The sequence below is a fragment of the Ursus maritimus genome, unplaced genomic scaffold (assembly GCF_017311325.1).
Source record: "Ursus maritimus isolate PB19 unplaced genomic scaffold, ASM1731132v1 scaffold_33, whole genome shotgun sequence".
Taxonomy (NCBI): domain Eukaryota; kingdom Metazoa; phylum Chordata; class Mammalia; order Carnivora; family Ursidae; genus Ursus; species Ursus maritimus.
This window is the reverse complement of record NW_024425897.1, coordinates 22,707,226-22,721,602: the sequence shown is the minus strand read 5'-3', so window position 1 is coordinate 22,721,602 and position 14,377 is coordinate 22,707,226. Positions and strand designations below refer to the sequence as shown.

The following is a 14,377-nucleotide window of genomic DNA, read 5'->3' as shown; positions in this document are numbered from 1 at the left end:
TGTCCCTTATGAGTATATTTATGTGTGCGCACATACACGTGTACATATGCGCACACACACACACACACACACACAACACTGAACGGGAAGGGGGGGTCAAGACAGAAAAGACAAGAAGCATCCAAGTGGCACAGGCACACGGGAGGAGGAGGGACAAAGGGAGCATTTGTCCCCACTCTGGCTCCCGCCGGTGGCCTCCTACCAGGAGGTGAACCTGAAGCTGGAAGAACAGGAAGTGCTTATTCTCTCAGAGGAAAGTTTCAAAGTGCAGTCGTTTCTCTTAAAAAAAAAAAAAAAAAAAAAAAAAAAAAAGCCTCTTCCCTCCACTCTCTGCCCCCTGACAAAAGCCCAGTCCCCTGAGCTGGCTGTCCTTGAGGCTGGGGCAGGACGAGGTCGTGGGGAGCGGCGTAAGGCCAGAGATCTGAAGTGCCCGGGCCCAGAAGGGCTTACGCGTAGTGACCGGCGGGCGTCAGGGGGTGATCCCCTCTGTGGTCCAGCTGGTCCTGCAGGCGGGCAAACTCGGCCAGCTCGTTGAGCTCCTGGAACTGTCGGTCCGTCTTATGGCTGACCAGTGAGCGGTAGAAGTGGACGGCAAAGACGATAAAGACCAGGCCGAAGGGGACCATGATGGTGGTGGAGGCGATGGCGGCGGCCTGGCCCGGGGTGATGCCGCCCGCGCTGCTGCCGTTGACGCTGGCCACTGCGCCACCAGCCGTGGGCTTGCTGGTGGGCCGGGGCTGCCCCGGCTGCTTCTTGAGGGGCAAGAACTTGACCCAGCAAAGCAGCACAACCTCGGCCAGGAAGAGCAGCGTGCCGATGACGGTGGAGAAGGCCCAGGCTAGCTCGATGTGGCGGTGCATGCGCTCGTGGGGTGACTCCTTGACTGAGTTGAGGTTGTGCACGTTGCTCACGGCCTCGATGTTGGGCAGGATGCAGGTGCTGATCATGAGGGCAAACAGGTGCACGGCCACGAGGACTGTGGTGCAGGCGCTGAAGGCGATGAGCAGCCCTGGCGGGTAGTCATGGTCGGCGTCCAGCTGCACCTCCACCATCGCCACCTGGGGGGTAGGGGAGAGGCGGGCTGAGTGCCGGGACCCTCCCGGCCCACAGAGCCGTACTCAAATCCTGGCTCCCCTCCCACCAAGCTCCTGAACCCTGGGCAGGTTACCTGGCCTCTCTGAGCCTCAGTCTCCTTATCTATATAGTGGGGATAATAGGACCCACTCACTTAGGGTTGAAGAGGTACTAGCGAAGATAGCAGGTTTAGAGCCCAGGCTGCCTGGATTTGAATCCCAGTTCTGCTACTTGCTAGCCACATGTCCTTGGGAAAGTCACTGAACCTTACTTCTTTATTTGTAAAACCAAGATATCACAGTAGTTCATAGGATTATTTCAACAATTAAGTGAGAGTCCCTGGTACATGGTAAACATCTCCCAAATAGTCACCACTGCTCCTAACACCCAGCTAGGTATTCAAAACCTACCACCACAAACAAGTTTGCTGTATATTTTACTACGATACAGTTTCATTGAAAAAAAAAAAAAAAAAAGCAGCAGCTGCAGCAACCACTAACCACTCTCTCTGCTGGCCCCACATCCGTTCCCAAGCACAGGCTTCCCCTTCATGCCCTGCTCCCGGGACAGAGAGGGGTGGGGTAGAGATGAAGGCCCTCCCAGGTCAGGCTCAGGCCCTTTCTGAGAACACAGTGCACCAACCAACAAGGAACGCAGAAGCTTCCTAGAAGACAGAGCCCAGTGCTGCTGACGTGTGGTTGGCAAGCCCTGGGGCCATCTCCTCCCCTAGCCCCCCTAGCCCCCACTCTGGGCCCCACAGCTGACGCACTAGCTGCTTCCCAGTTCCTGGAGACCTGTAGACCCAGGGTCACCAGGGACACCTTCTGGGCCTGCCACCTGCTGCTTCTCACCTAGGCCTTGCAAATCACCCCCATCTGAAGGAGCCAGCTCATCAGATCTGGGCTGGGAACAGCGGGCAGTGGGCACCGTGCCAGGATCTGCCTGCCTGGGCTGGAGGGACTGAGGCAGCAAGCGCCAATGACAGTACCATTATGCACAGTGACCCTTCATAAAGTGTTTGCTATGTGTGTACCAGGTTCTGGGTGGGGAAGGTCCAAGGCTGAGATGTATCCACTGGCCCTACACCAACCTACCCTGACCCCTCCTTACTCCTGGGGAGGAGGTGGGCTCTTTCTTACCCCACTAGCTCTCCTTCTGCCCAAATGCCTGGCCCTGTTTGCTTTCATTTCTTGTACCTCTGTACCCTTCCTTTGGCCTAGAAAGACAGTGTGGGGCAGTGGTTGGGAGCACAGGCTTTAGGGCCATGCTGCCTGGCTTTGAACCTAGACTCCTCTGCCCTCTCTTTGGCTATATGGCTCTGGCAAGCTCCTTCAACTTTCTGGGCCTCAGTTTCCTTAACTGTAAAATGGGAATAATGGTACATGGTCAGAGGACTGTTGTGAGGACTAAGTCGTTTGTAAGATACTTAGGTCCATGTAAAATACTTAGTGCCTGGCACAGAGTAAACACTCAATAAAAGTGAGCTTTATTATTTTTCAGCTTAGAAACTTCATCTCAAACCCACTACCTCTACGTGGAATCCTCTGGGGTTTCTACCCTCCTGCTGGAGAGGTACACTCTGGATGACAGAACAGCAAGGCCAAACTGGGGGGCCTGAGTCCTGGCTCCAGAACCAGCCTTGTCTCCTTGTTTGACCTGGGTCGAAACCCTCCCCTCTTGTTTGTAAAAGGAGGGCACACGGGGAGATGAAGGTCACAGGCTAGAGCTGATGTGGGGGTCTGACACCTTTGAGAATCTGGTGAAAATAATGGCTACACCCTCCTTAGAACATCCAGGTAGATGTATTCACAGGACTTTTCAGACAATTTCAATGAGATTCACAGACTCTTACCCTCACTTGCCACAACGGATGACCATATGAACAGTTCAGCCCAGGAGTTTACAGAATGTTTCAAACTCCTATAAATCTGGGGCAGTGCCACCAGGATTTTGGCTGTTTTTTAAGATCACTGGTGGCCTAATGCCAATCCTGAGAATTCTTAGTACACATGGGTGAGGGCAGGCCACCAGGGCACGAGTTAAGGGACACATCCCAAGGCCCCCTGGTCTCTGTCACCACAGGGTGCTGCCCACACTGGAAAAGGGGGGCACCCTCCAGCAATGCGTGCCTCCTGCCACCACCTCCCCACCCCCAGCACTTCCTCTTCCTGTTTTGGCCTGCTGCCCCGGAACCTGAAACCAGAGAGGGGACAAGCAGGAGAGCCCGCTGCTTGGCTGCCCCAGGTCCACTGGCTAAATTTACTCACTCACTGGAAATGTCCAGACCTATCAGGTACATCGGGCCCTGAGCTGAGCACTCGGGGGACGTACACAGGTAACTAATCTGTTCCCTTACAGAGCAGATGGTGTTGCCCCATCTATACAGCCGTGAAGAATGAACTGGTTCCTCCATTTACAAAGCTGGTAGGTGACCCTGGACAAGTATATCAAGCTCTCTGTGCCACATCTATAAAACAGGGGCCCATTTATGGTTGTTATAAGCATTCAATGAGCTAAAGAACATAAAGCGCTTAGAACAGGACCTGGCATATAGTAAGCTTAATAAAGTGTCAACGACTATGAGCAACATCATTATTCTTCTTTTACAAATGAGGAAATGGTCTCAGAGAGGTGAGGTCAGCTGTCCCAGAGGTTGTAACTGGTACTAAGTGGGAGCTCTGAATTCCAGTCTACTTGGCTCTAAAGCCCGTGTGCAAAGGGGATCATAAGAGCACTTTTCTCACGTGGGTGCTACTACAGTTCTCTCTAAATCCACACCCTGGAATCCCAACCCCCAATGTGACGGAGGTGGGGCCTTGGGAGGTGATTAGAACACGAGGGTGGAGCCCTCTGAGCAGGAATAGTGCCCTTAAAAAAAGAGCCCGGAGAGCCCCCTGCCCCTCCTGGGATGGGAGGGCACAGTTGAGTAGACAGCAGCTGGGAGTCAGGAAGCCAGTCCCTCAAAAGATTCTGAATCTGCCGACACCTTGATCTTGGACTTCCAGCCTCCAAAAGTGTGAGGAAATAAATGTCTGCTGTTTATAAGCCACCCCGTCCGTCATTCTGTTGCAACAGCCCAGATGGACTAAGACAGTCGCTGAGGGGACCAATGGATGAGGTCTTGACATGTAAGCATTTAACACAGGGCCAGACCACAGGAGGTGCTCAATCAATTTTAGTTGAAAAGAAAAGCAGGGGGCTCGAGGCAGAAGAGAAATAGCCCAGGGGTGTCTGGCTGGCTCAGTTGGTAGAAAATGAGGCTCTTAACTTTGGGGTTGTGAGTTCGAGACCTATGATGTGTGTAGAAATTGCTTAAATAAATAAAATTTTAAAAAAGAAAAAGAAGAACAGCCCCTGGGTACCATCAGCTCAGGCTGGAGAGAACTGACCCCATGAGCCAAGGTTCTGCCCTCTGGGGTGGGTAAGGAAGTTGGATCCCCACTCTGGCCCTCATCTGCCCCAGCTCCGAACCTGGGGCATAAGGAGAAGGTGTGCCCCAAACCACACAGGGCCCGATGGGTACCTCGGCTGGACAGAGACGACCCTTTCATACCATTTGTCACACTCACAGGATCCAGGACCAGAAATCACAGCTACTGGGACATACCTGGCTTGGGGACACCAGAACCCACGAGCCCTCCCTGAGGTCTTGAGCTGGGGAAACGCCGGGCACTCCAAGGAAGAGGACAGGCCTTCCTGCCAAGCTCTGGAAGAAACTCCATCACCCTCACCAGCCCCAACAATTCCTGGGACTTTGACCATATGGGCCGGCTGTATGTACACCAGGGACCAAGTTCAGTGCCATGGGGCTGCGGAAAGGAATAATGTGGAGAAGCAACAGATGGCACACATCTTGGATCCTGGATAATGGATAAAAAACCATTCACAGGAATACAAGGCACTGTTTTTTCCAGAATGCTTCCCTCTTCGGAAATCCCCCCACAGAGTAAAGTCAAGGGGGCCATGCGGAATCTGGCAGGCGACTCCCAGGGCCCCAGCTGAGTCCCAGAGAGATCAGATCAGATCAGATCAGATTGCAAGCAGCTTCGCAAGGTAAATATAGCCAGAATGCTGGGCCCATTAACCCAAAATAAACAGCTCCCAGCCAGCCAAGGGCCTGCTTGAACCTGGCCACATGGGGCCTAAAGGGATAGGAAGGACAAGAGATTGCCAGCCCCACCGCACACTGGTCCATAGACCCCACACAGGGGCCACTAGGACACCAATTTTTAAGCATGAGCCAAGAAGAGGACCACGTGATTCTGCAAAGGGTGGGGCCTGGCTGGCCTTGCCAGGCATTTGCCTGCTATGCCGAATGCCAACTAGCTCTCCTCACTCCTGCTGGGCTCCATGGAGACCCCTGCCACCTGGAAGTCCAGGCCCTTCCGAGGCAGCCCTCCCATGCCTGGCCCGCCCCCAACGGCCACAGTTGGGAGACCCAACTGTCCTTTTCCAAGCCTGGGCTTCATTGTTCACTCTTTCAGGAGGGTAGGTGGCCGTAGCCCGGAACACAAGGGCCGCCAAGCAGTCACCTGGGGTCACCCAGAGCTGTCTGAGCCTGCCGGCCCTACCTCAAATGCAAACCATCTATTAAGAGAGGATCGAGGCCTAGTCTAGTGGTTTACAAACTCTTCTGACCACTACAGTCCAGTACTCCAAATGTTTCTATAAATAGATACACATTTATAACAGAAACAAAAGTTTCCCCAAACAATACTTCTTAAAGGACGCTGACAGAGCCTATCCTTACAACAAGCAATGCACGCTGCTCTTTAGTTCTAATTTCATTTAAAAAAAAAAAAAAGCTGGTTGCAATTCACTAAATTTATGTCATAAGCCAAACAGTTTGACCCTGTAGGTTCTGGGGAGGACAGGCCTAGGCTTTCTGGGTGTCTAGCTAATTCCAACTCCCTCAGGTTTTACCTTCCAAGTCAGCCCCGCTCTGGGGCCTCCCGGGTGAGGCTGGGGCCACTCACCCAGTGGTGGGAAATAGGTATTGAGAGCTTACTATGGGCCTGGACGATCTTGGAGAGCGCGGGAAGGAGGAGGGCAAAATCTCTGCCCAGGGAGGAGGTGGCAGGCCCTGAACATTTAGGCAAATAAGTATTTTCAGACTGTGACAAGTGTCCTTCCATCCACGCTCCCCCCACCACTGCACTTACCAAACATGTCCTAAAGGCAGAATTACCCAAAGACTTGTTCCCTTCCCTCTACTCTTATTTCCCTCTGTTTCCCCAGCGTTTAGTACTTGTCCCTCCAGGGGTCAAACACCGCTGAAGAGATAAATGAAGGTGAGACCCTGTCTCTGACATCTCTGGTGGACCATCCTCGGCGATCCACTGCGGAGGCCACACTAGAACTTCCAACGACATTCACTTATTATTTAGCTTCTCCTTTCAGCTTTTTAATTTTGTATTTTTATGTGTTCATAACACACGTATCATATTAAGGCATATCGCATTCATAAGGATACTGATACTGAAGCTACCACGAACATTTTTTTCGAGGGGTATGCACTCAAAAATGTGGATGCTGCTTAGACCAGGGTTTGGCAAACTGTGGCCTCTAGACTGCAGTTTTTGTAAATAAAGTTTTATTGGCACACAACCAAACCCATTCATTTCCCTATCCTCTGTGGCTGTTTTTGAGCTAAAATGGATGAACTGAGGGGCACCTGGGTGGCTCAGTCAGTTAAGCATCTGCCTTTGGCTCAGGTCGTGATCCCAGGGTCCTGGGATGGAGTTCCACATCGGGCTCCTTGCTTAGCAGGGAGCCTGCTTCTCCCTCTGCTGCTCCCCCTGCTTGTGCTCTCTCGCTCTCTCACTATCTGACAAATAAATAAAATCTTAAAAAAAAAAAATTAAAAATAAATGGCAGAATTGAGTAGTTTACCACCAAGACTGTGTGGCCTGTAAAGCTGACAATATTTACTATCTGGCCCTTTATAGAAAAAGGTGGCTGATTTCTGGATTAGACCAATGCTCAAAAACCAAAGAGGGCTGGCTGTCAAATCCCAGTCCCACAAGATTCTCCTCTGAAGAAGAGTCTGTGGTCCTACCAGTCTCTGACATTCCTTCTGGGGAGTATATTAAAGGCTACCTAAGGGGCCTGGCGGGCTCAGTCAGTAGAACGTATGACTCTTGATCTCAGGGTTGTGGGTTCGAGCCCCAAGTTGGGTATAGAAATTACTTAAAAATAAAGTTTATGGGGGCGCCTGGGTGGCGCAGTCGTTAAAGCGTCTGCCTTCGGCTCAGGGCGTGATCCTGGCGATCCGGGATCGAGTCCCACATCAGGCTCTTCCGCTGTGAGCCTGCTTCTTCCTCTCCCACTCCCCCTGCTGTGTTCCCTCTCTCGCTGGCTATCTCTCTGTCACATAAATAAATAAAATCTTTAAAAAATAAATAAATAAATAAATAAAGTTTATGAAAGCCTACCCAGAAGACCCATTACAGAGAAACCTGCTGGCTTCTGCTTAGAACCTTCTCAGTTCTACTTCTCCAAGAGACCCCACCCCAACTCCAAACACTGATTTCCATCATGCCACCTTGGGAAACCCTAGAGTTCTCCTTTGCCAGCCCTGAACCCAACAACCAGCAGAACTCAACAGGGTTCCCAGCTGAAAATTTCAGAAATTCATGAAAGGCACTTGTGAAGTTTTACAAAAAGTTTCTCAGCTGGCAGGGAGCTCCCTCCCCTTGGGGCATTCGACAAATTCCATCTATAAACAGCCTGGCGTGCAAAACCCCACATCTGGAAGGATTCAAAGGCCCAGCTATCAACCAGCTACAGCAGCCAGAGGATGGTTAAGTAGAAATGGCGCCAAGTCAGACCTACCAGTCCTTGAAGTCTACTAGCCGGATATCTTAACCTCCATGTTCCTATGAGACTTAGGTATTTTTAGCTTTTGTTTTTTGTTTTGTTTTGTTTTAAAGATCTTATTTATTTGCCAGAGAGAGAGCATAAGCAGGGGGAGTGGCAGGCAGAGGGAGAGGGAGAGGGATAAGCAGACTCTCCAATGAGCAGGAAGCCCTATTTGGGCTCAATCCCAGGACCCCAGGATCACGACCCGAGCTGAAGGCAGACGCTCACCCAACTGCACCACCCAGGAGCCCCTTAGCTTTTGGTTTTGTTTTTAAAGATTTTATTTATTTATTTGAAAGAGAGACAGATGGGGCGCCTGGGTGGCACAGTGGTTAAGCCTCTGCCTTCGGCTCAGGGCGTGATCCCAGGGTTATGGGATCGAGCCCCACATCAGGCTTCTCCGCTAGGAGCCTGCTTCTTCCTCTCCCACTCCCCCTGCTTGTGTTCCCTCTCGCTGGCTGTCTCTATCTCTGTCGAATAAATAAAAAATCTTTAAAAAAAAAAAGAAAGAAAGAAAGAAAGAGAGACAGAGAGAGCACGAGAGGGAGGAGGGGCGGAGGGAGAGGGAGAAGCAGATTCCCCGCTGAGCGCAGAGCACCCCCATCTCCCCAGATCATGACCTGAGCTGAAGTTGACGCTTAACCGACTGAGCCACCCAGGTGCCCCCAACCTTAGATTTTCTATCTATAGTACATACCTTTAAGAGTTGATCTGAGGATTAAATAAGAATGAAGAAAAGGGCCCAGGCTCATGCCTGGAAGTTAGTAAATAGTAACATCATCAAGATTATTCTAGAATTCATCACATAACTTGCACTGCTCCCTACTGCCTACATAAGAGTTCAGACTTTTGAAACAGTCAGTCAAGGCCCTCCCTGTAACATCTTCCCTGACTAGATTCACCTTCCTCAACAACTCCTTCCACACCTTTAACTCCAGCTACACCAGCCCCGCTGCCTTTCCTTGAGACCCTAAATTTCTCATCTAACTTTATTCCCAACACTTCCTCTGATCAGAGGGCTCTTCCCCAAGCCCTAACTCTACCAGCTCAAGGTTTAGCTGGAATCATATTCTTCTAAATCAGTTAACCCTTTTAAAGCAGTCCCATGAGAACAAGGGTGAGCGGGATTCCTGAAAACCTGGACCAGGGGCATTCTAAGTGCTTTGCAAATACTAACTCAAAGAATCCTCACTCCAACCCTATGAGGTAGGTACTACTATTATCCCCATTTTACAGGTAAGGAAGGCCCAGAGACATTTAAATAACCTTCCCAGGATCTCACGGTTGGTTGTAAGTAGTAGAGCCGGAATTTGAACCAAGTTGTCCGGCTCGAGTCCTTGTTCTTAATTTGCTCGGTCATACTGGAGCCTCCCAGCTCTGTCCTCCCTACCACTCTGGTAAGTCCTCTTCCACAGCAGCGGGGCTACCCCAGGGTCACAGTCTCTGCAGCTAACCAGCCAAGTAACCTTGGGCAAGTTATTCACTTGGGACAAACCCCCACCCTCACCAGGTTGTGTGAAGATACAACAGATGGTCAAGTAAAACACTTAGCACAACGTCTGGCCTATAGCAAGAGCCCGAGCAACACAAACAATGATCACTATTCGTAATTAGCACTGTGAGGAGTAACAGCAATTTCTCACTCATTTCCATGCCCCTTGAACTCTGAACATATCCCCAGAGGCTCAGTGTCTCAGGATTTCAGCTCTTCCCTCCAAGTCATTTTCACAGAAATTCCAAGCCAACTTCTGAACCCGCTCTGGAACCTGGGAACAAAAGGGTGCTGGCGGGCAGAGAACTTGAGGAGGCAGATAATCCAAAAATAATTGATCCCAGGTCGTGGAAAGCATTTTGTTTACGGCAGCAGGCTGACCTTCCCAATTATCTTCTGCTTAGGCTAACGTTACAGCCTGCCCTCCCCAGCAAACCAAGACTGCCAGTGGGCTCACCATAGTCCGGCAGGACACAGGGTCGGGCCGAGGGGGCTGGCTCTCACGGAGATAAACTGAGGCACAGATGACCCCGGTCACAGCCCACGAGGGTACCCTCAGCTCAAGAAGCACCTGCAGGATGCGAATCATGGGCTACATCCAGGGCCCCTGGTTGTGGAGTCTGGATGCTGAGCGCAGCAAAGCCCTGTTGTTTCTAGAAATGCTGTCAGGAGTGGGACTCTTGTCTGCAGACTAGACGGGGTCCAGCTAAGATGTTTATATGATCAGATCCTGAAAATTCCTCCACCTCTTGTGTGCCCAGGCGGGACTCATAACGAATCCTCACCCAAGTCCATGGCACAGCAGGATATGTCTCCCCTTTGTCCACATGAGGAAACTGGCTCCAGGGCATAGAGCCACCTGTCCGAGAGCCCACTGAGAGCCCACAGCCTATCTCCCCAGCACATCAGGGCATCCGGCCAGGCCTTTCCGCCCATGAACGCCCATGAACGGGAGTCTCTCCATCCCCTCCAGGCTCTTGGGAGACCCTCCCTCAATCTCACCTGCTGAACAGGTGAGCCTGGCAGCCTTGCCAACTCTCCTACTCTTGGAGATCAGAGGTCACACAGTGCCTCTCTGGTTTTCCAGGTCTCTAGGAAGGAAGCCCTCTGGGGGCAGGAAGTTGGTTGTGCTGACTCACGGGCCAAGGGAGAGTAGTCCAGGAAACTCGCTCACTCTGTTTCCATGGTGCTCGGTCCTGTGGCACCCCTTTCTCTCAGAGGCTCACTCACCAAGCTGAGTGTATGTAGTGGGGGGTGGGGCAAAGGCAGAGCTGCCTGCCTCTCGGATCTATCTTCACCCCAACTCTAGTTCTCCCATAGATTTACAGACTCACAGCAAAGACAGTTACCCTCTTGTAACTGGTTCCCCAGAACGGAGGCTGTGATGGGGTTCAGCTCCTCCCTGCCACAGGAACTTTGGGGAGTTCATCTGAGGAGCCAGGAAGCCTTCTCCACCCTGACCAGGGAAAATAAAGGTCCCCAAGATACACTCTGGGTGAGCCAAGGCCCACCCAATGCCACCTGCCCCATGACTTCCTGCAGTGTTTCTAGCAGGAGGAAGAGGAAGGTGCCATCTGATTAGGAGGCTGGCTTCTCGAGGACAAAGAGGACTCCAGAGGGCAGGAAAGTGCAACCCATCAGATCTTCACTTCTCCGGGAGTGGGAAGGGGCCTGGGCAGCTATGAATTTATGACCCCAAGAAAAAGGGGAACAGGTGTGCCACCATCTTAAACCCAGAGCACAGCTGTGAAAAGCTAATGGTGTCAGTCCCTGCCCCCAAACTGCAACATTTTATTCTGCTTAACTTTCCCGCTCTCTCATTTCCTAGGAGACCTGGTCCCAACATGTCCCTGGCTGGACACTGACCAGAACTCCACACCACAAAAGGCGTAAGTGCCCAAGACAGTTCTGGATGCCGGCAAACTCAGGTTTAAATCCTGCTCTAGCAGAAAGTCCTGTGGCAAAACCACCTCAGAGGGTGGTTGAGGAGTTAGTGTGGAAGTTTAGGGAACCTAAACAATGCCTAGTACAGGGTGAGTGATTGGTAAACGGTCAGCTAGTCTTAGAGCTTCTTCAGGCAAAGGCAGACTGGTCTCTAAGGATTTGGGACTGACAGAACAGAATTCCATCATATGACCTAAACCAAAACTAGTGTGCCACTCCCTTACACAAACACACACACATTCTCTCATCCCCTCTCAAGGGCTTCCTCAATTTAATTCTTAAAGTCAGAGATACTTCTAAGTAGCAGCCTTCATTTACTGATTCAGAAATTAAGACCCAGAGAGAAAAATGTATCTGAGGTCACACAGGCAGCAAGGGGTGAGCTAGGAGGGCTCTTCCCCACCCCCAATCACCTGGCTTTTTCACTGAGGCCCAGTGTGCTCTGGGCCCGCTCAGCGCTTCTAAAAGTTCAGACTCCACTGCGTCGGCCCACTTGTTTGTGGAACACAGGGAGAGTACCAGACACACTCCCAAGAAAACACGAGGGTGCAGCCACTCCCTCCCTCAAGGCCAAGGGCTTAGCTCACTTACTGGGGAGGCAGAAGTGCCCTGGGCTAGAGACGTTGGAAGAGGAGGGCAGACCCCACTCACACAGGCTGATGTCACACTGTGATCACCACAAATTGTTCTGCAGGCCCTGCTGTGGGAGACTCCAGGCCTGAGGGCACCCTTAGGACCACTTCTCGGCCTAACCTGCAGCCTCATGCACCCAACCCCTCAAAGGCTTGTTTCTCACTCCAGCCCAGCCTGGCATAGGAAGATGAAACGATGCCTAAGCCCCCAAATCAACTAAAAGCCCAATCAAGAGGAACATGTACCACCCTCCTCCCTCACACCCAGTGACTCAGTGACAAGTTTCTGGAGAAGAAACTGAGGGTGGAGAACGGTTATCAAAACCCTAGGCTGAGGCTCTCGGAAAATGCAGTGGAAGAAAGAGTGTCAGGAAATCCCCTCTACTAGGTGATAAAAGGACATGGCCAATACCTTTTGGCCTCAAGTGTGGGGTCACAAGAAAGACAGCTCAGGGGTCCCACTCCTCCTCCCCACCTCCTGACCCCTGCTCCCACGGAGATCAGACCCTTTATGTCCTTCCTTTGCCCCTGAACAAATGTGGGACTGTCTTCTTAGAGACCCACTTCGAAGATCCTGTTTCTCTCCACTTGCTGCATGCACCAAAGTTACCCATCTGAAGGCACCTGAGCCCCTCACCCCTGGACATTTGTCTGACACCCAATCTCCCACACCAGATGTCACTTGTCGCCCACCTCTGCTCAGAGCCAGTACGTCTGGCCCCCTCCATCGTCCACGACACCTTTCTCCCAGATTTTCCCCGAACCCCCTCCCCGCCCGGCCTGCCTAGCCTGCTCCCGGTAGGCCCCGTCGGGGCTGTGGACGGGAGTGTCAGGAGGACAGGAGAGAGGGCAGGGTAGGGAGGCCCGAGCTCACCATTGCGAAGCCGGAGAGCAGAGCAGAGGTCCGGCTGGAGGCTTTGAGCTTGGCGCGGCTCAAGTAGAGCTTGCGCCAGGACAGCGCCTGCATCGAGTGCTCGTTGAGGCTCATCACCTCGGAGTAACTCTGCCCGATCCAGTCCGGGTAGGTGACGGCGGCTGGCGGTGGCGGCGGCGGCGACCCCGGGGGCTCCCCGTCCCCGCTGCGGCGGCAGCTCCGGCGGCTGCCGCTGTTGGTGCTGCCGCCGCTGAGGGGAAGCTCCGGGCTGTTGCTGTTCGGGGGCGGGGCGGGCTCCGGATGCATGGAGCACGGTGCAAATGCGCGGGCCGGCCCGGGCTCCTGCGAAGGCAGTGGCCCCCACCCTCCGCCGCACCTCCGCCTCCGCCTGAGGCAGCCGCCGCCTGCCCCCCGCGCGGGCCGGGCCTTACCCGGCCGGCCGCCGAGGACGAGAAGGAGGTCGAGGAAGCCGCTGCAGCCCCAGCTCGCAGGCCCGCCGCGCCGCTTGCAAAACCCCGGGGCCGCCCCGACGCGAGCCTGCGCGCTAGCCAGCGTCCAAGATCCCTGGCCCGGACTCTCCGCGCGGGCCACGATTGGCCGCCGCCTCGGGTCGATTAGCATGCGGCCCGGCCCATTCCTGACACCCCGCCCACGAGGAGATGGGCGGTGTAGGAGCGAGTCATGTGACTCATATCCTCGGACGGCACCGCCCACCGTCTCTGGCGACGCTCTGTGAACGCTCGCGCCTCTCCCTGGAAGCTCTCCAGGACCCTAGGGCCTCGCCGCACTCCTGCTGCCCGCGCCTCCCGTCTCCTCAGCTGCTCTGATGATGGCCCTTCGCCCGGAGCTCGGGCTCCTGGGTCGGGACGCCTGAGGTCACCTCTTGGCGCCTTCTGAGCGCCATTCCCCCTTAGAACTGTGTGGCGCAAGGTCTGGGGGGAAAAAGCAGGCTGAGATCTAGAGTTCCTTCAGTCTGTACTTACTGAGCAACTACCTGGTGCCAACACTGTTCTGATCGCTGAGGGGGGCGTGGTGATCAAGATCCCCAGGACAAAATCCCCTGCTTTCGTGGAGCTTACATTCGAGAGGGGAGACACACAAACACCAAGGAGTAAATTATAATGGTTTAGGTGATAAATGTATAGAGAAAATAAAACAGGGTAGAGGGGGTGAGTAGTGCAGGGGTTGCAATTTGTAAAGATTTATTTGTCTGAGAGAGAGAGGGAGTCCCAAGCAGACTCTGAGATGAGCGTGGAGCCTGACAGGGGCCTCGATCTCACGACCCTGAGTTCACCACCCTATGGAAACGAAGAGTCAGATGCCTAACGGACTAGGCCACCCAGGGGCCCCGTGGGGGTTGTAATTTTAATTTTAGAGTGCTCTGGGCAGGGATTTTTTTGTCTGTTTTGTTCAAATTGTTCAGTAAATGGTTCACCAGCGTCTGGTGTGTAATAGCCCGGTTGGCACCCAATATTTGAATGAACGAATGCTCAAACCCAT

The 14,377-nt window shown here is 53.0% G+C and overlaps 1 protein-coding gene across 1 annotated transcript; it reads right to left on the bottom strand.

Annotated features, from left to right (window-relative positions):
- ORAI1 (ORAI calcium release-activated calcium modulator 1) lies at nt 1-13,306 on the bottom strand. The gene is made up of 2 exons (XM_008688982.2): nt 12,878-13,306; nt 1-1,058 (listed from the first exon to the last, which is right to left on the bottom strand). Exons 1-2 carry the CDS (start codon nt 13,181-13,183, stop codon nt 447-449), a joined length of 918 nt encoding a protein of 305 aa, XP_008687204.2. The 5' UTR covers nt 13,184-13,306; the 3' UTR covers nt 1-446.
- Between the last annotated feature and the right edge of the window lie 1,071 nt (nt 13,307-14,377).

Bases quoted from the DNA above. Each gene is read 5' to 3' on its own strand.
- ORAI1 (XM_008688982.2), bottom strand. From the start codon at position 13,183: ATGCATCCGGAGCCCGCCCCGCCCCCGAACAGCAACAGCCCGGAGCTT. The intron at 1,059-12,877 runs GTGAGCTCGGGC...CCTACCCCCCAG, and splicing joins TGCTCTCCGGCTTCGCAATG to GTGGCGATGGTGGAGGTGCA.